This window comes from Ostrea edulis, chromosome 2 (genome assembly GCF_947568905.1).
Source record: "Ostrea edulis chromosome 2, xbOstEdul1.1, whole genome shotgun sequence".
Classification (NCBI taxonomy): Eukaryota; Metazoa; Mollusca; class Bivalvia; order Ostreida; family Ostreidae; genus Ostrea; species Ostrea edulis.
Window position 1 is genome coordinate 45,645,737 of NC_079165.1, and position 21,338 is coordinate 45,667,074.

The 21,338-nt window shown below is 33.9% G+C and overlaps 2 protein-coding genes across 7 annotated transcripts in view; one reads left to right on the plus strand and one right to left on the minus strand.

The window, feature by feature from the left end:
• LOC125681484 (sister chromatid cohesion protein PDS5 homolog B-like) overlaps window positions 1-18,834 on the minus strand; it is a 43,862-nt gene extending 25,028 nt beyond the window's left edge. For 2 of the 5 annotated variants that reach the window (XM_048921617.2, XM_048921618.2), the window contains exons 1-15: window positions 18,616-18,834; window positions 16,215-16,332; window positions 14,574-14,768; window positions 9,821-9,907; window positions 9,371-9,468; window positions 6,753-6,879; window positions 5,948-6,028; window positions 5,656-5,796; window positions 3,566-3,681; window positions 2,782-3,022; window positions 2,520-2,671; window positions 1,098-1,211; window positions 919-951; window positions 447-544; window positions 28-167 (exon numbers count right to left, since the gene is read on the minus strand). In XM_048921617.2, coding sequence (XP_048777574.1) covers window positions 28-167; window positions 447-544; window positions 919-951; window positions 1,098-1,211; window positions 2,520-2,671; window positions 2,782-3,022; window positions 3,566-3,681; window positions 5,656-5,796; window positions 5,948-6,028; window positions 6,753-6,879; window positions 9,371-9,468; window positions 9,821-9,907; window positions 14,574-14,768; window positions 16,215-16,310 — 1,719 coding nt within the window. In that variant the 5' untranslated portion in view covers window positions 16,311-16,332; window positions 18,616-18,834. The remainder of the gene's footprint in view (window positions 1-27; window positions 168-446; window positions 545-918; window positions 952-1,097; window positions 1,212-2,519; window positions 2,672-2,781; window positions 3,023-3,565; window positions 3,682-5,655; window positions 5,797-5,947; window positions 6,029-6,752; window positions 6,880-9,370; window positions 9,469-9,820; window positions 9,908-14,573; window positions 14,769-16,214; window positions 16,333-18,615) is intronic. The other 3 variants (XM_048921613.2, XM_048921614.2, XM_048921615.2) reach the window with 3 other exon arrangements.
• Window positions 18,835-19,079: 245 nt separating this feature from the next.
• Window positions 19,080-21,338, plus strand: part of LOC125681483 (NEDD4-binding protein 2-like) — a 42,670-nt gene continuing 40,411 nt past the window's right edge. For both annotated transcript variants that reach the window (XM_056154188.1, XM_056154189.1), the window contains exon 1: window positions 19,080-19,396. In XM_056154188.1, coding sequence (XP_056010163.1) covers window positions 19,219-19,396 — 178 coding nt within the window. In that variant the 5' untranslated portion in view covers window positions 19,080-19,218. The remainder of the gene's footprint in view (window positions 19,397-21,338) is intronic.

Sequence of the window (21,338 nt, forward strand, 5' to 3'; positions counted from 1 at the left end):
ATATTGTCACTAGAAATAAAATCCTACCACTAAATCCTGAGCTTTCTTAGAGTTGCAATCTGGTCCAACTAAAGTTTTCACAAACTGACGCATTCTTTTGTCATCTTCTACAAGCACTGCAAACTTTTTCATATGATCAGTCGCTTTGTTTGGCTCTGGCAGTGTTTCTGTACAAAAACAAATATTTATTTTCTGATACAAAAATACTTAACAAAAATGTCTTAGCCACACATAAAATTACAAAATCTCTGTTTAATATACAGTGCATACACTGTTGTTTTTCAGCAAGCATCATACCCTATCAAGGATCACCAAGTAACCTCAATGTGCTCTTACATTGGTATGCATCAGATGTTGAGGAGAACCAAGTAATTAATATATTTTAGGACTAAACAAAGATTGTGCATTGTCTGTTTTATCTGATAGTGACAATAACAAACATTTACTTGATATGGCTGCAAGCCTGCGATTCAGTGGAATGCTTTTTTCTCCTTCCAGGTTGACTTCTATGGCTTCAATCAACTGTGACACCATGACTTTTACACTAAATCAAACATGATGTAATGGAATGTAAAGACAAAATTTGTGAGTGATTGAACAAACATCACCTTCTCTCGTTAAAATGAACATGACAACAAACTTTGCTAATGACCTATGAAATACTGTGGTTTCATCAGTTTAAACTGAATACTGATCTTTGTTGATTTCGTGGTTGTGGCCAATCAAATGATCAAGAGAGCACTTGTTTTTGCTCATTTAAGAACATGGAGTAACTTTCCATGAAATTATGTACAGAAGAAAGTGCATTTTATGACAAATACATGAAATTTTATGCCCTTAAAATTTAATGAAAACACAGTACATTATGATAGTGCAAAATACTGTACATAAAAATATCCTATTAACTCAAATGCTTACAGATTTTTGTTCTTCAACATTTCATGGAATGCTCTGTAAAAAGAGAAAATAACAAACTGAATTATTTTTTTAAAAACACTATCTTCAACAAAGAATGATGCAAATTCAAATTTACATTAATATTTGAATACTAAACATCCCATTTTCTCTATCTTTATGAGTAATTAATGTGAAGTTACCTCACAGCATGATCATCTATTGTGGCATACAACAAATACAGTCGTTTCATTCTTTCAGACACTTCAGCATTATATTGGACCAAGCATGTATTGAAAACACGCTCAACCAGAAGTCTGAAATGTTAGAAATTACTATAATTCTACTTAAAATATTTTTTTAAAGACAAAAGGCCCATGAGCCTTGATTGTCACTCAAGCATGATACAAATCATTAATGGACAATTTATAAAAGAAGTGTTGTGTGTTGATGGTGCAATGAGTGCAGCAAATGGGTGTTACAGAGGTTTTTTGTAATCAAGAAACAATCACTTCATCGAATGTATCTCTATAGCAAAATTGTGGCCTCAAAACTACATTTCAAACTTTTTAATCAGTGATTGGCTCATAATTCATGTAACCAAAGTTGTAAAAAATTCAGACTGACCAGGATACAAAGTAAGCCAATCTGATGCTGCCGAGAATATTTATCGTATGTTTGTGCCTGTTTTTCCTAGTGATGACTACACTCACTGGGTTTTTTCCTCTCAATATGGCCAATAACTACTACATTCGCTCCTTTACTCGGTTGTATGCAAAACTTCCATTGGCTAAATCTATAAATTCATTGCTCTCTCACCTGTGCTACTAGCATTGTCAATGCAAATCCTGCATGTCATTTCATCAAACTTGAGCCACTCCCACCCCTCTTTCCAATTCTCAATATATTCCTTCTTCTGATTTTTTTTTTCATATTGCATCTTTGTCTTCCTCAACAACTTTACGTTTGTATACTTGACAGGTCATACTGTTTCCAATTTAAACAGCCTTAATCTTGTTTCAGTGAATAAGCATTGTGCAATCACATTTCCCCCCAAAGAAAATTGTACCAGTACTAACATAAACAATACACAAATCAGTGAACCTCAAATGGAAGTGAAATAAGACAAAATAGCAATCTATGCCCTGGTGAGAGTTTCAGCGGCAAGATTATTTACATTAGATGCTAAAGGGTTTGCAAGATAGATATCTACATGTACATGTATGTATAAAATGAAACAGAATACGTGAAAGATTAAATAAAAACAAAAATACACATCTGTGACAAAAGAATAAAAGCTTTGCCGAGGAAACATCACCTTAGCCTTATTAGTGCTGATTTTATCTTGTTTTCTGCCTGTAAGTTTGACCTTGCAAAAAATAGAATTCTTCCTCTAATCATTGGGAACATGTATTTAGTTTGATGATCCTAATGTTTCATCTGACCCACAAGATGTTGTCGGAGAGACTCACTGCACCACACCAAAATACCAATACCACCCATCTATGATACATGTAGGTGTACGAAAATTGATCTAATAGTACCAGAGTTCAAAATGTTCAAATGTTAATATGCTATGCAAAACACAGACTGCATATGTCACTAAAGTGTCCTAAAAATCTCACCTATCTTCATTATTACTCTGGTAGTAGGCATGAAAGACTTTGTCTTTGACCCAGGATATTTTGTCAACATTTACTTTGTCATACTCTTCAGCTAAAACAAATCTTTTGTACAACTGTCCAAGGCCAAGTAGTGCAGCTTGGCGGATCTGAAACTAAAACAACAGTTCTACTCAGAACACTTCGAAGCTTTGTAAAAAAAACTTAGAAAGTTTATATTTCATCATAAATGTTTTTTGCGCAGAAAATCTTCACTGAAACTGACCTTTTTGTCTAAAGTTCTCTCCCTTATGAAGCTCAGCAGTTCTTCTGTGCACACTGTAAAGTCATTCTTAGCAACAGTCAAAATAACATTCACTACTTCCATCCTCACGGTTTCCTCTGGGTCATGCTGGCGAACTTTCAGTTGCTCTACAATATCTTTGAAAAGTTCAGGATGATATTGCAAGAAAAACTGGGATTGTGACACACATTTCTGCCTTACCAGAATGCTAATGTCATTAAACCTACAAATATAAGAACAAATACATGTACAATCATCAGTTTTTCCATTCTGTATACATTCTTATTTGGCACAATGAATTTTTTAAAGCATCTTTTCATATTTAAATACAATATAAATTTAGTGCATTTTAAGGATATAATGTGCATCTATATCTTTGTGAAGTAACACTTTCGCTATGTACATGCACTAGAGGATTGAGACAGGAGGGAAAATGGGACCAGAGCTACAATATGAACACTAAACATTCTTTACACAACGATTTAACAATATTCAGACAGACTTTTTTCTTCTGCCAAATAAGTAAATAATCATATCTTTCCAAATTTTGACAAAATATTCCTAATCAATATTTGAGAAAGAAAGTAACATTTATAATTTGTTGTTGAAGTATTTCAAGTTTCAGACATCCCTGTAGTGTAACTATAACCATGTTAAAAGTGTCAAATATCAAATTTTTATGTCATATAAAAAGATTTCTAAATTTGATAGGATTTTGTGGACAAAATTCTATCAGAAAAGGGTCTGTGAGAAGATAATGCCACACCTTCCTAGAAAACAGTTCCAGAGAGCTTTGTTTTGGTCAGCAAGGGCTGACCCTTGGTCAGCAAACATCTTTGCAAGCAGCTTTGTTACTTTCTTCCTTTCAGACTCTACATTACTCTGAAACATATGTATATCATCACATTAGAAGCAATCAACTAGAAGATGAAATCAACTACATTTTACCTAGCCTAAACTTTGTACAGTACTTAAATTTGTAAAATATAAAACATACAGCATTTCCAAGCATATGTACATGTACTTCAGCATTGTTGTTTGAATACCATTAAGTGGTTATAAACCAGAAAAAGTTACTGGAAAAATCGAAAAATATTATTTTGAGTTAATGATAATTGCTATAAAATTTAAACGAATACAAAAACAATGACCTCGCCCCCCCCCAGAAATGGGGAGACATAAATTCAAGAAGTTTTATTACTTGTTTTTAAAGTTAAAAAAAATTAAATTCATGGAAAATGCTTCTCTGTATAAAACATTCACATTCAATTGTTGTTCATAATAAGAAATTCTATGTCACCAATTGATATTCAAGAATTCTTTAAATCACAGATGAATATAAAAATTTATTCCTGCACTTTAATACAAATCAATGAAAAAGCATTAAAAAAGATATATCCTCTATAATTGAATACTTTAAAGTAAAAACATATTTGTAAAACCATGTTTAAAAAAAAAAAAAACATTTCGGAGACAAAAATCATGTCATAAATGAAATTGCTCCTATCCAAGGTTCATATTTGGCAAATATGACTTCTATACTGTTTCCTGTTTTGAAAAAGAGAGTATTCCACTTCAGGCCCATTTATGGACTCGGGGTAAACAGCACAGACCTCTATCATGTTCATAGGATTTTCTAACATTTCAGCCTTGAGATTCAATCATTCAGAACATTGAAAAATTAGTATTCTGATGAGGTAAGTAGATGTGTGTCATTAGATTTTCATAATCTCCATAAAAAATTAAGGACAGTTGTGTTTCATAGCTTTTACTACAACTGCACTGGTGCTGGGTTGTGCAAATAAAAATCTTGAATTAGATTCATATAAGATTGTGTGAAAGGTGCCATGCAGTCATAATAAAACTTCTTTGAAAACACCAGAAATTGTGTGGATGTCTAACAAATTAATGGTTGCCTGCTCAATCAAAGTACCTACATTATAAATACTGGTAGAGGTGACTAAGCACTGACCCTCTGGTTACAATGTCAACAATAAACAATTTCTCATCAAAAAAAATTTCTTTGGTTATGTATTGATTTATGAATATTATGATGATTCACATAATGAATATCTACACAATCTGAAAAATTAACAAATAACAAAATTATAAATGGCATGTTTGGGTCCTACATTTACACAGTATAAATGACTTTCTGTTATTAATATGGGACACTTTCTCCTGGGGGTGATACTCTTTCAATTGGGCTAGTAAATATCATTATGGGCTATGAAATTTTGAAAGATTGTTAGCCTGCTAGGCTTCTTGATCTAAAGGGTTAATTTTAATCCCTGCACACACATAAAAGACCAACACAAAAATTATGGCATCAATACACAACAGCTGGATTATATTAATTAGTATTCATTCTTACATTGTTACCGTGATGATGTAACCAATATCATTTTATGTTGGCAAATTTAATTCAAGTCACATGTACATGTCATGCATGTTATGAATGTACACCCCCATCCCAAGTTAGAAGTCCTGGGCATTTAATTATACAGTATTTAGTAGAACAACCATTGCTTTACATCAGATCAGGAATCTATTAAAATGGGAAGTAGTTTTCTCAATAATAAGACTAATTACAATTTTGCAACCAAATTTTCTGAGATATTGTACATCTTGTAAGTAAAAAAGGATTGGACTGAGAACCAGCTTCTTGAGTTTTTGAGGCCTTACCCTTCAGTTTAAATTCCAGTGACTGAGAACCAGCTTATTGAGTTTTTGAGGCCTTACCCTTCAGTTTAAATTCCAGTGACTGAGAACCACCTTATTGAGTTTTTGAGGCCTTACCCTTCAGTTTTAATTCCAGTGACTCAGAACCAGCTTATTGAGTTTTTGAGGCCTTACCTTCAGTTTAAATTCCAGTTGTGGTAAAACAGAGAGTAAAACATTTGGAGATATTTGGTTTAGTTCATAGATGAGATCATACAGCCTGTCTGACATCTCACTCTCTGAAGTTTTCCCCAACATCAAGGCATTGTTAAAGAACTAGAAAAACACGTAAATCAAATTGTGGATGAATTAGTTCTTATTAGGATGTTTCAACAAAAATAGTGTAAATGTGTCATTGTTTTCCATAACAGTTTTAAAACCCTTATTAATAAAATACATGTACATGCAGCATGAAAGAAATACTCACAGTTTGGATAAACGGTTCTATAGCATTACTGGTTCCTATTAACAAATCTTTGGCAAGCTGATATGCTACCCTTTTCTGTGTCTGAAATATAATATATTCTAGAAGAAATTCTCTACAGACAAGAGGTCCTTAGGCCTTAACGGTCATCAATGTACATGCATCACACAACAAAACCACTAAATAAATCCAAAGTGTTGCATGTCGATTAATATGTAAGATTGCACTTTCCACAGCACAAACTGAGCGATATCAAAATCTAATGTTCGTAATTTTGTAAAATTTCATTAGCAGAAAAAAGCTCTTTAATCAATATGTTTCACAGTATTCTAAAATATCCAATTAGTAGACATCCATAAAACCGTTCTTTTCAGATTTTTAAAAAAGTACATTGTCAAATTTACTGTTGCTGATATATTGTTGACATTGCAGTTTCTAGATGAGCAGAAATGTCACCATTGTCCATCTTATCTGTGCAGTTTAGTTTGTGGTGATGGTTTCAAATAAATGAACAAATAATTTTGTTCTACCAGTAGTTGCACTTACAGATGAGTAGAGCTTACAAGTATTAGCCAGCCAATTTGTTCCATGAAATTCACTTTTACTAGCTATCAGACATGATCTAGCAATGTTTTATGAACAATTAAATCTAATGTTGTAGACAATCACATTTAATGTCGATCCCAACTTAATGGCTTATTATCAGAACGAGCTCTGTATCGTGTATATTACTACACCCCTAGTTTATAAGGATTATAATGATTATCACTAATTGGTCAGATACATTCAATAATGACCCGATTCTCACCTTGTATGGTTCAATGATGTTAATAAGGATGATATCCAGCAGTTCCTGAGAGACAGCATCAGCCTCTGTGATCAGCGGTGACATCATGTCTAATATGAAGTTCCTCACCTTGTTCGAGTGCTTCTCACTGTAATAAAATAACGATTGATTAGTCTTTACTTTGTACATTGTATTGTATTTAGTACCTTAAAAATTGTTACAATCATTTCAATACAATATCAAATACAGGTAAACTTTGATATCTCGAACTTGTTAGGACTGAAGAAAAACTTCCAGATATCCGAGGATTCAAGAAATCAAAGTTATTGAATTCTACACCAATTTTGTGTAATGTTTCTGTTCTATTTGACAGATAAACACACCTTAAGTGGTATAAGTTTTAGTTTGAAGTAAGGGATTATTTTTTTAAAAATATGTTTGCATTTGTAGTTATCTAGTATATCTATGAATTTATTTGATACTGCAAGTTACATTTTACGAATTTCCACAGGGGCTAAGCCCGTTTTGGGCCCGAACTCTGTGATACCATAAATATAGAAAGGGGTCTAACTCTGACACAGATAAAAAACTAACCACTCGCTTCAAATGCCTTAAAAATCTTAAACTAGGTAAGCTATGCGTAGTTTGTCGTTTTCCTTGTATAGATTAATGTTTTAACTACTTGCATGCCAAATCTCAAGTCACTGGTTCTTAAAATAACAAAGATATACGTCATCGTTCTCTCGATTTCACTTGTTTATTTTCACTAGGACATTTACCGGTCCAGGTCACGGAGTCGTTTCTCGCCTATGACAGCAGCAAAATTAAGACTAGTATGGAAGATTTCGGACCTGTCAATTAAAATTTCACATCAATTATACGCTACTTACTTCCTCATATTTTAATAATGTTCTTCGTGTAGACGTTACACGACTTATTTTTCCTCAGCAGCATCAACTGTTGACAAGATCTGCCATTTTAATGAATACACTAAATACCCGAAATGTCTAAAACTTTAAAGAAGGGGAAAATGGGTGATAATAATCTAAATGAAATAGAATAAACAAAAACAAAACATTAAAAAAGCAAAGAAATAATGTTCAATTTTCTTCTCTAAGTGCAATATCACAAGAATAATGTTTTGATCAGTTTTAAGGTATTTGAGATTTTAAGTCTATCGGGTATTTAGTGCGTTCATTAAAACGGCAGCTCTTGTCAACAGTTGATGCTGCTGAGGAAAAATGAGTCATGTAACGTCTACACAAAGAACATTATTAAAATATGAGGAAGTAAGTAGCGTATAATTGATGTGAAATTTTAATTGACAGGTCCGAAATCTTTCATACTAGTCTGAATTTCGCTGCTGTCATACGCGAGAAACGACTCCGTGACCTGGACCGGTAAATGTCCTAGTGAAAATAAAGAAGTGAAATCGAGAGAACGATGACGTATATCTTTGTTATTTTAAGAACCAGTGACTTGAGATTTGGCATGCAAGTAGTTAAAACATTAATCTATGCAAGGAAAACGACAAACTACGCATAGCTTACCTAGTTTAAGATTTTTTAGGCATTTGAAGCGAGTGGTTAGTTTTTTATCTGTGTCAGAGTTAGACCCCTTTCTATATTTATGGTATCACAGAGTTCGGGCCCAAAACGGGCTTAGCCCCTGTGCGAATTTCGGTCGTTTATCATAGCGATAATCACCGTTATCACGTTCAGTACTTCTGATACCCGGATTTGTGTTATGCTTAGTAAATGATAAACCGATCATTGTGATAATGACCAAGATGGAAAATATCGTTCTATAGTAATATATTGAAATTGCTATTAATAATAAACGTAAACAAAATCACTACAGTTATAATGAATGATGAATTAAGCTACTGTTCAAAACAAGTACATGTATAGTCTTCTAAGCACTACATCTGATAAAATGTCAGACAATTCAATAGATAAAAGCACTAGCTCACTGTGATTCACTGTCCAAAGCACAAACATTGGTACTGAAGATTATGAATTTTGGTGCTGATATTTATATTAAATCATAAAGTCTGATTGTTTAATTTCTTGATATCACTTTGATGTGTTCAGTGTTTACTTTGATCTATAATAGCATGTGTAGGCGTGTATTACGACAAAATTAAAATTCCTATTTTAGTATATTGTCCCCAAGCTGCTTGTTTAATTATCGTGTCATCTTACGTATAAGTGTATATTTCATTATCACCTCCAAATATCCAGTCTGCATAATTAAATAAAGCTACCATATCAACAGCTTGGAGCTAATAAGAAGTGATTATCGGCAATGGTCCCATGAAGCCTACGCTTGACTTAACAGAAACATCCAACAGACTGTAAAATTTGCATAACTGGATGATTGTATACTTCAGGTGTGAATTCAATGAAGTAAGAAACTTCTTGGGACTTCGAGATAACGCATGTGTTGTTAGCACTTGGGACAGTAAATTTACTTCAAGATAAGCCAGGTATTCAAGATTTCCGTGTTTGAGATACCAGGGTTTTTCAAAATCATGAATTTAGTAAAACTCACTTTGAGGCATCCGTGGTATTCGACATATTGGTGTTTGTGAGACCGAAGTTTACTTGTATTAACATCTGAAATTCTTTGATACATACCTGATTATCGAAAACATTAACTGGAAGAGGCTACAAAAAATCTCTTGGCTATCCTCAAGTTCTATACAAATATTGAACGACTTCACCCAGGCCAAATTCTACAAATGGGAGAGATTAGGTTGAATTGCATCATTTGAATAAATTGTGCCACTCTTTTACATCATAAATCATGTCACATAATGTATCAGATGCTTTTCATCAAGAATGGAATTAATGTTACATAAAGTAAGTTAATAATTGCATATAACAGGACCTCCTAAGCTGGAGTTGACCGATGCAGGACCTGCTAAGTTGGAGTTGACCGATGTAGGACCTGCTAAGTTGGAGTTGACCGATGGTTTTGACAACTCTCATACTCTTGAAATACATTTCAGAGCAAAAGCATGTTGCTATTCCTTAGACATAAGTGATATACTTTATTTTAGCATTCTAGCATGTCATTCATATTACCTCTAATAAATAGAAATATCTTTTGAAAGATGGTGCATCAGGGTCTTCCAATCCTCGTAACTGCTTGATGAGGAACAAGAAGATTTCCTTGAAAAGGATATAAAAAGGATATAAGCATTCCATTATGGTATCATAACACCCGAAAACATTTTGTCGCACACTCTATATGAAAGATATAAGCATTCAGTTATGGTATCATAACACCCGAGAACATTTTGTCACATACTCTATATGAAAGACATCAGGTGGCCATTTCATAAAAAATCTTACGACTAAGATAAAAAGTTTGTCTCGCTGTCAACTGAGTGACTACACACAGTTACGTATACTTAGCTTAGGGCTGTTCCAGAAATGATAAAATGGGGGGGTCGGGCGGCAAACGATATTTTTTTGTGTGGGTGGTCGTATTTTTTCATATTTTAATTGGTCCGTGGTTGGACTGTTAAAAAAGTATTTATTATGTGTAGTGGGTAGTTTCTATTGTTTTATTTTGTGCCACGTGGGTGTTGAGTTTTCAGAATATTTTTATTGTCGCTCTTGTCGTGTTGGTTACAAAATGTCGGAGGGAAAATTGAAAACGTACTTTCGAAATGCTGCTTTCGAAATCGGAAGTAACATAGAACTATTCGAGTTGTCGCTCTTTGCAGCGCATAACTTTCCATTACGGCACTCTTCAAATTAGAGGTGCGTTTAGTAAGGTCCCTTTGGACGTGATGGCGGCGAACTCTGTTCTGTAGATTATTACAGTTTACAGTGCATCGATTTTGGGAATATTTTGAAACCAATAGGTATTCCGTTTTCTAATAAAAATAGGCAAACCTTAGTTGATTTATACGAGGGTACCGACGCGTTATATTTATCAGTCAGATCGGTGTGATGGTGATATAGAGGCCTCCGGGCGCGGGCTCCATTAGAAGACGAACGATTCGTGGAAAAACATATCCATACCCATTTTATGATAATAGCATCGTTTGGACTCCCAGTCTTTCCAACATTCCCGCCATAGATGCCTTTGATTGTTGATGTGACATCGTTTCTTCAGAACTACTGTGATACAATGTCGCACAGGCATTACCGCGTCATTGACTAGAATGTTTGTCCCGAAAACCTTGCGAGATTTGTACCGTTTTCATTTTTAAAAATATTTTTGTGGTGGGTCTGGTTAGTTTTTTTTTTTTATTAGATGGGTCATTGTAAAATGAGTTTATTAATTTGATGGGTCATGGGGTAATTTTTTTTTTTTTTTTTTATGGGTGCTTGGTATATACAAAAGGTGCCTCCCGACCCCCCCATGTATTTATTTCTGGAATAGCCCTTAGCTCATTCAGAGATATACGAGTAAATAAATGGTACCATTCCAATACTATAGATTATTCCCAATTCTGAGGCTAAACAAGATGTGTTTGTGAAACACAAATGCCCCCGATAATGGCCGATTTCAAAGATGGCCAATGTCACAAGGACAAATACCTTGGTACTAGTAGAAAGATCTTGTCACAAGAAACGCTCATGTGCAATATGAAAGCTCTATTATTTACCATTTAGAAGTTATGACCAATGTCAATTTTTTTAAAAGTAGGTCAAACTCCAAGGTCAGGGCCACAGGGTCAAATATTTTGGTATCCACGGAAAAGTCTTGTCACAAGGAATACTGAGTCTCATGTGAAATATCAAAACTCTAGCACTTACTGTTCAAAAGTTGTTAGCAAGGTTAAAGTTTACAAATAGGTAAAACTCCAAGGTCAAGGTCACAGGGTAAAAAATGTTGGTACCCACAGAAAGGTCTTGTCACAAGGTATACTCATATAAAATATCAACACTCTAGCACTTACTGTTCAAAAGTTATTAGCAAGGTTAAAATTTTCAAAAAAGTAAGTCAAACCCCAAGGTCAAGGTCACAGGGTAAAAAATTTTGGTACCCAATATTAGTAAGTTTAAAGTTTAAGACAGAATGACGGAATTACAGAATGACGCAATTAAAGAATTACAGAATGACAGACAGGACAGAAACAATATGCCCATCTTCAATCTCGGGGGCATAAAAATGCCCAGTAACAAGCTGCCAAGTCTAGGGCTCTTTTCTTAGTTTTGTTTTACATTCTCTTGAATATAGTAGAGGTAAATAAAATGGCACTAACTTGCAAAATTGTAAACAATGAATGCTTGTCTATTCTTTAAAATATGGTATATTCAGTGTTCATTTGGAAACAAATGCCATTTCTTGGCATGAAAGAAAATTCTCAATTTGTTTTATTTTGATGCTATTTCCCCAATTCAATTGGTATCAATACCATTCCCATCCAGTATATGAAAACAATGCTGCAATGGATACCAAAAATTTAAATCCTATCTGTATTGATTGGATTGTTTTTCTTTCTTTAGTTATCCTTAGAACACAACATTTCAGTTACTGGTAATTTTTTTTAAAACTAAACAAGATACAGAAATAAATTACTCCTCATTGGCTACGTGTTGATCTCAGAAATGGTCAAATTGATCTTAAAGGGGTTGATTCACAATCCCCCCCCCCCCCCATTATTTTATTTTTTTCAATTTAATGATCAAAGTGTACTGTCTGATATGCTTTAAAGGTTTTCACAAAAAAAGTTGAAGTTATACATTTTAACAGAAGCCTATTAGAGAGTCTATTTGTTGTGTAAACAAAGACTGGGGTATGTTATTGTTTACAAAGTTTTGAAAATGCATGGTTATGAATCAAGTTTATGATATATATCACATTTAAAGTATTCTTTAGGTACAATGCACCATTAAAAGTTAAATTTGTGTCTGTGCAAAATCAGGTTGCTTCAAATTACAAAATTCAATAATTTGTTTGTAAACATAATCAAAGTTCGCATCTTGTTTATATTACACAGAGTTAAAGCTAAAATATTGCCCTTATCCTTGCATCAAGGTCTAAATTTTGGTTGTCAACTTTAAGGTAGTTCACAATATCCTTTTATGACACTATGTCAGATGACGATTTAAATGGTTTGTGAAATTACTTGAATCGATCGATTCGCTTGTGTATCTGTGTAGTTCAGTGGATAAGGTATCAGGTTACTGACCCGTAGATCCAGAGTTCAAATCCTTCTGTCTTTTGCGTTATTCATTGAAATAAATTTTTGACAATCAAGTTTTTTTAACCTCCAAAATTGCATATTTTTTCCCATTTACATATGTAAATATTACAGTGGAATCTCGTTATTACGTTTTCCATTTTGTCACGATAAAATACGTAATACCGGGGGCAACACAATAAACGATCCCAGTGAAATCCGTTAAAAATATCATTTGGAAATTGTATATCATCCGTTGGTACTCCGTGAAGGGGTGTGTGAATATATCTTTACTGTTTCTTTGTTTAAAAGACTCTGATACTTTGTTTTATTAACATCTTATCTTTAATGTCCGTAATTCTTCAAGTTTTTATCCCTTTTCTTTATTTCTGGTGTAGGATACATAAGGATGTTTTGATAAACGTTGCTTTTTCTGCATTCGTTTGGACCGCCATTTTGTTCAACTTTAAAACAATGCGTTCATGTAAATTTCTCTCAATAACTCGTTCCGGTTCGTATTCAACATTCGTATTAAAAGAAATAACAAAACATTGGTTTTATTAAGTTCTCTAATTACACAACACAATAAAAAAAAATCCCACCCAAAAAACAACAAAACTATAGACACACAAAACGCACACGATACCGAACACTTACACACTTTTCTCACCAACGATAAACACGGAGAACAATTTAAGCGCAATCCACATAAAAAAAAATATAATGATGCACAAAGATTTCATTTACAACGCTAAATGATGGCACTAAAATCACGTGCGCATCAAGGGATTTTAGAATATTCACTGAGGTAAATGCCGTGCAAGAATCGGCCGATAACACAGGACAGTTTGATTGGTGTATGTATGTAAGGATGAGATTTACGAACACCCAAGCTGCATGTCCAAACAACGGACAATTTTTTAATTGAACACCTTTAGTCACCTATGTCCAAGAAGTTACCCAAGCGGTTTTAACATTGCTACGATAAATCTTGTCTTTCATGTTTGGTACCAAAGCTGTCCGTAAATAGAATTTTAATAGCGAAGGTAATCACACTATGCGGAACACGCAGGTGGTTGAGAAATTATTTCTTTGATTATCAAAACATGAAAAATGAAGTAAATTTCATAGAGTACAATATCTAAATAAACATTACTTAATTGTTTATCACTGGCTTCGATACAGGGTATTCACCTGTATTGATGTCGCTAGATCTATTGAAGTGTGATCAGTCAAGCGTCTCTAATCCCCAAACAGACCAGGAAATTTAGTGGTGACTGCCTCAGGCAGTCAAGGTGTGAATGGCTTATCATTTTGAGAATCACCATGGAATAATTAGGGATTTATTACGTTTTTGTCGAAATTTTTACAACGTAATACCGAGTCCCGGCATCTTAGGACAACGTAATAACGAGGTCTATTTTATATAGGTTTGTTAAGAAATGGTTTTGTGCTTTGAAATTCCAACGTAATATGCGGACTAACGTATTAAAGGGGGAACGTAATAACGGGGTTCCACTGTACATATCATATCTTCCATGATTAAATAATTTTGTACTGCATTGGCAAACTTTATTAAGGTGTAGTGAGCAACCTTAAACAAGTTATATTTTCAATGTTTAACACCAAAAAATGAAAAATATTCTTTCAAAAAGTGAATCAGTCCCTTTAAAATCAATCTGCCAAATGGTTACCTTGAGTTGGGCAGGTTCAGAGTAAGGTGCATCTGGTGCAAATATCCTGAACACATCCGCAATACAACACGCCACTAGCAGGCGCACATCTTTACTTTGATGGTCCATGAAATAATCTGATGCTAGATATAAAGCCAAGCCACTGTACTGCTCATTGTCATCCTGACCCATGTCTTGAAAAGCCCTGGCAAGGAGCTATTTGAAAAGTGGATAAGAAGAAGAACAAGTCTGAATTAGCAACAACTTTGTTATTTTACAGTATTTAGCACGATTCAGTATTATATATTAATCTTTCTTCCCCCCAAAGATACCAAATTTGTGAATTTAGGGTTATTGTACAAGAAATTTGCGTACAGTCATATTAAAATGCAATTGCTCAAGACATTTCAACACATACAAAATTAACATAATCACTATTTCTAGCATGAAAATTTAACAATTTCAACAAGTATGTACTGTGCTTAACAAGAGGCCCTGGGGCCTTAATGGTCACCTGAGTACAATGCATCACATTTTCCAAAGCTCAAGACTTGTGTGCATAAAATTTTAAAAATCATTCAAAGGACCCAAAACTCCTACTATAGGAATATTCAGTATACAAGTGGCCCTTGAGCCATATCGCTCACCTGAGCAGCAGTTCCAAGCAATAAACAAGCTAGAGCAAAACTACCATTATTCAACCAGCAGGTTGGTTCAGAAAAAACTTTTCAAAGGTAACGATAATTAATCATTAAACTTGGCTACAAATTCATTAATTATCAATTGCCCTTGCAGATGGGTATGGCCTTTCATATTAACAAATTTCATCTAAGGATGCTTTGTGCCATGTTTGGTTCCCTATACCTTCACATTTAAAACTTTGATCCTCTACTGTGCCCCAAACATACCCCAACGAGGGGTGTGTGTGTGTGTGTGTGTGTGTGGTCATGATTTAAATAAACTTGAATCTCCTCTATATCTGGAAGCGTTCATGTAAATTTCAGCTTTTCTGGCCCAGTGGTTCTTGGGAAGATTTTTATATGACTCCACCCTATTTTTGCTTTTTTGTGATTATCTCCCGTTTGAAGGGAGCATGTCCATTCATTTGAAGAAACTTGAATCCCCTTCACCCAAGGATGCTTTGTGCCAAGTTTGGTTGAAAATGGCCCAGTGGTTCTGGAGATGAAAATGTGACAAGTTTACGCAGACACCAGATGACGGACAAATTTCGATTAGAAAAGCCCACATTTTGAGCCTTTGGTTCAGGTGAGCTAAAAAATTAAAGTCGGGAATTGAAACATGGGGTAGGTTGGAAAACAAAAACCACATTATTTTTTCTATGTGGTTTCTATACCTCATCTGATTTTTAAAACACCGCACTTAGGAGAGCATTATCCTGAATTTAAACAAATCCGAATCACCCAAGGATGGTTTGTGGCAGAAATTCTTATAAGAAGTACAAAATATGAAAATTACAAGCAAAAATTTTACAGACAAATTTTGTTCAGAAAAACTCACTTGATCTTCTTACAACTCAGGTGAGCATAAAAGCCACCCTCTTTTAAGACACTTTGCTTCTTTTCATTGAAAACAATCATTGACTTACTCACAAAACTAATACTTTAAAGTTTGCTTATTTAACAGTAAATGAGACAAACATACCTTGAGTCTCCTGACCAGTTCATCTTTCCCCAGTTCTTCGTTGACTTCCTTGCAACCAGATGGATAGAACACCTTTTTACCCCCAACACTTGTCATTGTTGCATTTTATAAGGAAAATCTGTAAATTGTAAATTTCACTATATATCAAATAATTATATTATGTAAGCTATATGCACCATTCAATCTTTAAAATCCTATAAATTTATTCACATGCAAGCAATTCATAATTAACTATTTAAATAAAGCATACATTGTTGCAGTGGATGCTTTAGTTCTCCTATGCATCAGGTCCCACCTGTTATTTTCAACCACAATGCTCACCAAAGCTCTATCAAAATGTAAAAAATTAGCCAAAGGATTCAAAGTTGACTACAGGACCAACTACACAGAGAGTCTGCAAGTCCTGCTGTAAACCAGCCAGTCCATAAGTAAATTACGTACAAAGTATTAAATGTATCTATTACATAGTTTTATGTTTTTTTCCTATATATTTTTCTATCGAGAATACCTCATGATTAAATGTGACTATGCATGTTATGTCTTTTAATACAGTTTGACTAATTATATGTGACAGTGCTGAAGCATTGTAAAATGAACATTTTATTTACCATAATTGGTCTCAATTGGTATATTCAAAATGCAAAATGATAGTTTGTAAACACAATGATTACTGAATATAGCCTAAAACATTTGAACTTTTTTTCACTGTCAGTTCTTAAAGACACTTTGAAGAACTTGTTGATGGCAATTCCTTTTAATAATAATACTTTAATCAAAGTGAAACCTTGTCTCTAGTTTAAATATATATATATCAAATAAGCTAAATAAATCTATTAATAACTTGATGATTAAAGTTATATCGCTAAATTAAGACATTGCGATGGATCCAAATTTATAATGGCAAAAGTAGTATATTTTGATGTAGGAGTAATTATAGCAAGGGAGAAAATGCAATGGACTAGACCAGGATTTGAATCTGGACCTCCTAAATCTCACACTCTTGTCAGCTGCTCTACCATATGAGCTATCTGGTATTGGTGTTCAAACCTGTCTGACTGTCACATTCCTCCCTCCTAACTGTCTTCACATTTTGTTTAAGACATCAACCCAAGATCTCCTGGCAGCATGGTTGGAAACTCAATGAAATAGAGCCAAGTCTCAAGACTGACTGAACTCAAAAGTTGCCAGCCTTATCAAAATTTACCAGTCCTGATTTTTAGTTGTTTTGTGATATTTATCATTTCAAACAAATGGATTTACTAATAGGGCTCATTTTCGACAATTGTTGTATACTGGCTTTAAAATTAGCCCGATCACTGGGCTCTCTTAAGAAATTTCATACCCACCTGCCCGAGAAAGACAGTCTTGGGCAGTCAGGTGTGCTGTAATTTCCAAACCTGTTGGCAGGTATTTTCAGATTGTATGTTCGTTCCCCCTAAAACTCAATTTGCCCTTGATGACGTTTGCCCTAATTCCCTTTCCCACTATTTTTATGTAATATATAAAACATTGAGATTTTTCACTAATTTTTTCTGTACATTGCATTTGTTCACAGTATAGAAGAATACGTTCACACTAAAGACCTAATTGACCCGAAATATTCTTCATAGATAAAACCAGTGTTCATCCCCTGTTCATCTCCATGATGGGCCTATCAATGTTTCAATTTCTTTAATTGTTTTCAAAACATTGCGTGAATCGTTAAAAAACAAAAACAAAGAAGTTATTCAGTATTAAAATTAGCAACAACCAATTACGTCTTTAATAAACATTAAAATCAGAATTAAATTAAAATTTAAGCCAATTTATTCGTTGGACAGAAATAAAAATTGGTATCTGTATTGCATAGCTATTGCCAAAAATATATCAAAAAAGAAAACAAAATAAGAAATGACAAAAGAACTGCGAACATGGTACAGGGTGAACGAGATATAGGGTGAACGAGAATTATGACGAATGGACTCTGGGCAAAAGGACTCATGCGAACAGGTAGATAGGGCGAACAGACCATTTTCACCCATCTATGATCTATCAATATTCTACATCACCAAAAGTAACATGAAGGGAGTGTATGCAACAGACCAGACCAGGATTGGAACCTAGGCTTGCTGAATCTCTAATCAAGTGCTCTACCAACTAAGCAGCCGTCTGACCACCATAGAGGCAAGGCATAATTAAAATAATAGGTATATAATAATCCCATACAAGTACATCTATATAAAACTTTAAATGTAGATCATTCCTTTTTAAAAACTGTGCAGTTGCTAAATTTAGTAACTGTACGTTTTGATATGTCAAACATTTATGTATGTTATTTTGAAAATCTAAAATTAAGTACATGACTTTTACTTTATTACGAAAAATTATTTACTGGTGCATTCGGCCATTTTGAAAGACTTACACGGAGAAACACTGTAAAACGTCAAGATCTTTGCTGCATGGTAATAATCGCTTTTCACTACACTTCAAAGTACGATCTACATATATAATTTTTAAAATATATGTGATGAAATATAAAATTACTTAAAATACGTTAAAATAACGCTAGCTAAAGATGTCAACAAAGAATACTACCAAACGGCGCCAACTATTCCTCCATATGAGAGGTTACATACATTTTCAATTACCTGACGAAAGGGCTCATTTGATTGGTCAATTGTCTGAAATAATTTTCTGTAAACATAGCCATATTTCTCTATTTCAGGTTACAGACTAATCTTTTTAAGAAATGTACGATTAATGTACATGTAACTTTATTTTTGAGAATTATATACCACCGCCGAAGTAAGTAAATCACTGCAGCTAACATATTTTTACGTTGTGCCCATCAACAAATCAGATTGCGTGTATTATAACTCAGTTGGAGACTGCTCTATGCGCATAGCATCTGCGCAGTCAACATCAATTCAGACCACGTTGAGGGAGGGTAGTGTAAACATACGTTTCAGTCATCAAAGATGACGATGTTTTTGAATTCAGACGTAACGTAACAGTGGTGATTGAAATGAAGAGGCAAAGTCAAGCTAGAGAAGTTAATCTAGTCAAGACACAAACACCTCTTTCAGATCTTCAAAATCAACAGGAAGTGAACGACCAGATTTTTCGTCATGTTCAAGAGATGTTTGACGGAAAGGTTGATGGAGATGTTGTGTATATTATCCTTCAGGAATTGGAATGGAATGGTGTGTCATTATTCTTTAATAACCAATTCATAAAGGGTAACACAAATAAATGTCTCATTATGTGGGTTTGGTTCCTACATGGTTTGCTGTATCTAGATCTAGATCAAATTGACGTACTTGTTTTGATGCATGCGCATGAAAGCAAAAGTTTACAGATCTATTTGATTTTGTTATAAGAGTGACGCCTTCACTTAAATGAATGCATTAATAAATGTATAAATCCATGTACGACTATGCTCCGGATGAAGCCAAATACATTATAGGAAGAAGTATTGGAATCTCTTGGAAAACTCACTAAATTATGTTGGCAGCTTCTTAGAAAAGAATTGCATGAGTATTCAGTAATTGGAAAATGTGATTTTAGCTCACTTTGGTGAAGTTGATGACTGCTTATGCCCTCTCTACAGCATCAGTGTCCCAAAAGAAATAAACTTTCCCACACCAGCACCACTTAGAATGACATCACATTTAATCTTGTGTCAATCGTTTGAAACATTTTATTAGTATATTGTAAAAATCCTATTTCAAATATATACACAATGGCATATACAAACAAAACAAATAAGGCCAAAATTATATATGCGTTTCCGGTTTCCCAATCCTTCCTACCTTTTTGCTGCCGACCCTAAATATTTTATTGATGATATACATGAATGTAAAAGAAAATGAAAGTCCAGAATTTTTATCTTTTTGCATTCAAGTTTTTCTGATTTACATTTCAACTACTATTGATCTTCAAAATGTGTCAAAAGTATTAGTAATGTATTTATACCTGTATTGAAAGCATATATTAGAAACTAAGGTTTCAAATAAAATGGTTTACCTACCTACCCTACCTAATTTTGGGGGAGTGAAATAGGAAACACATATATTATTTTTTGGCCTAAACATAGATGTTAAACTCTCTCAACTTTCAAAATTAGCTGTGGTTGACTTTAAATCTTGAATCCCCAGATTGTGAACCTTAATACTATGTTGGTTAGATGTTGGTGTAGCGAATATGTGAGCAGATTTTAGTAATTAGATTTGTTACTGACTCGGTAAAATTGTTTAAACTGTCACATTCCTAAGTAACTATAGGCTCTGAGTGGACGTTGCATTAAGGATTTTAACCACTATGCTTACTTAAATGCCTGTTGTGGCTTGTGGCCTATAAACAATTCTCCGACCTCATTTATGGGTGATGCCATATTTTCATCATGTGCCTGTTCACCATTAAAGTGTTTGAAAACACTGTATACTGATCTTGTGGTAGCGCATTGCCACGCTCGAAGTTTCTGATGTTTCTAAAAGATTTCCATGAATTTGTTACCATGATAAAGCTAAGAAAATGAAGGAAATCATGTTAAAGGGAAGGCATTGAATTTGTTGTCGTGCATATTTGGGGGGAGGGGGATATGTCATAAAAAAAAATCTTTCACTCGCACCACACCGGCTGCTGACCTAACTTAACGGGAGAAAAATGCAGATATGTTGAAATCTAAAAGCATGAATTTACAGAGTATTGGCAAGAAAAGAAATGTACTGATGGACAAAAGTAAATGTGCATGCATTATAATCTGCCCAAAAATACTGACTACATTGTATACCACAAATTTTTCTTGAGATATATTGCTATTGAAATTTATATGATTTTAAGTCATGAGTACTTTGTGTGCTTGTGAGTAGCTGGGGGTGGGGGTTAATGGGTTATTTAGCAATTAAAATAGAAACCACCTTTGCATGATCTTTCCATGTAGTTTTGCATTTAGTTAAAGTAAAATAATATAAATGTCAATTTATTAACAGGTAATATTCGTGAGTTGCTTTTTATATTGTAGATGAAACATTCGTCCATTGAAATCACAAAATATTTGGAATTTGACTGGTTTTTCATTATGAACGAAATTGAGTCCTTTATTTACATATGTCAGGATTAATATGACTGTTTCAGCTAAGTTTT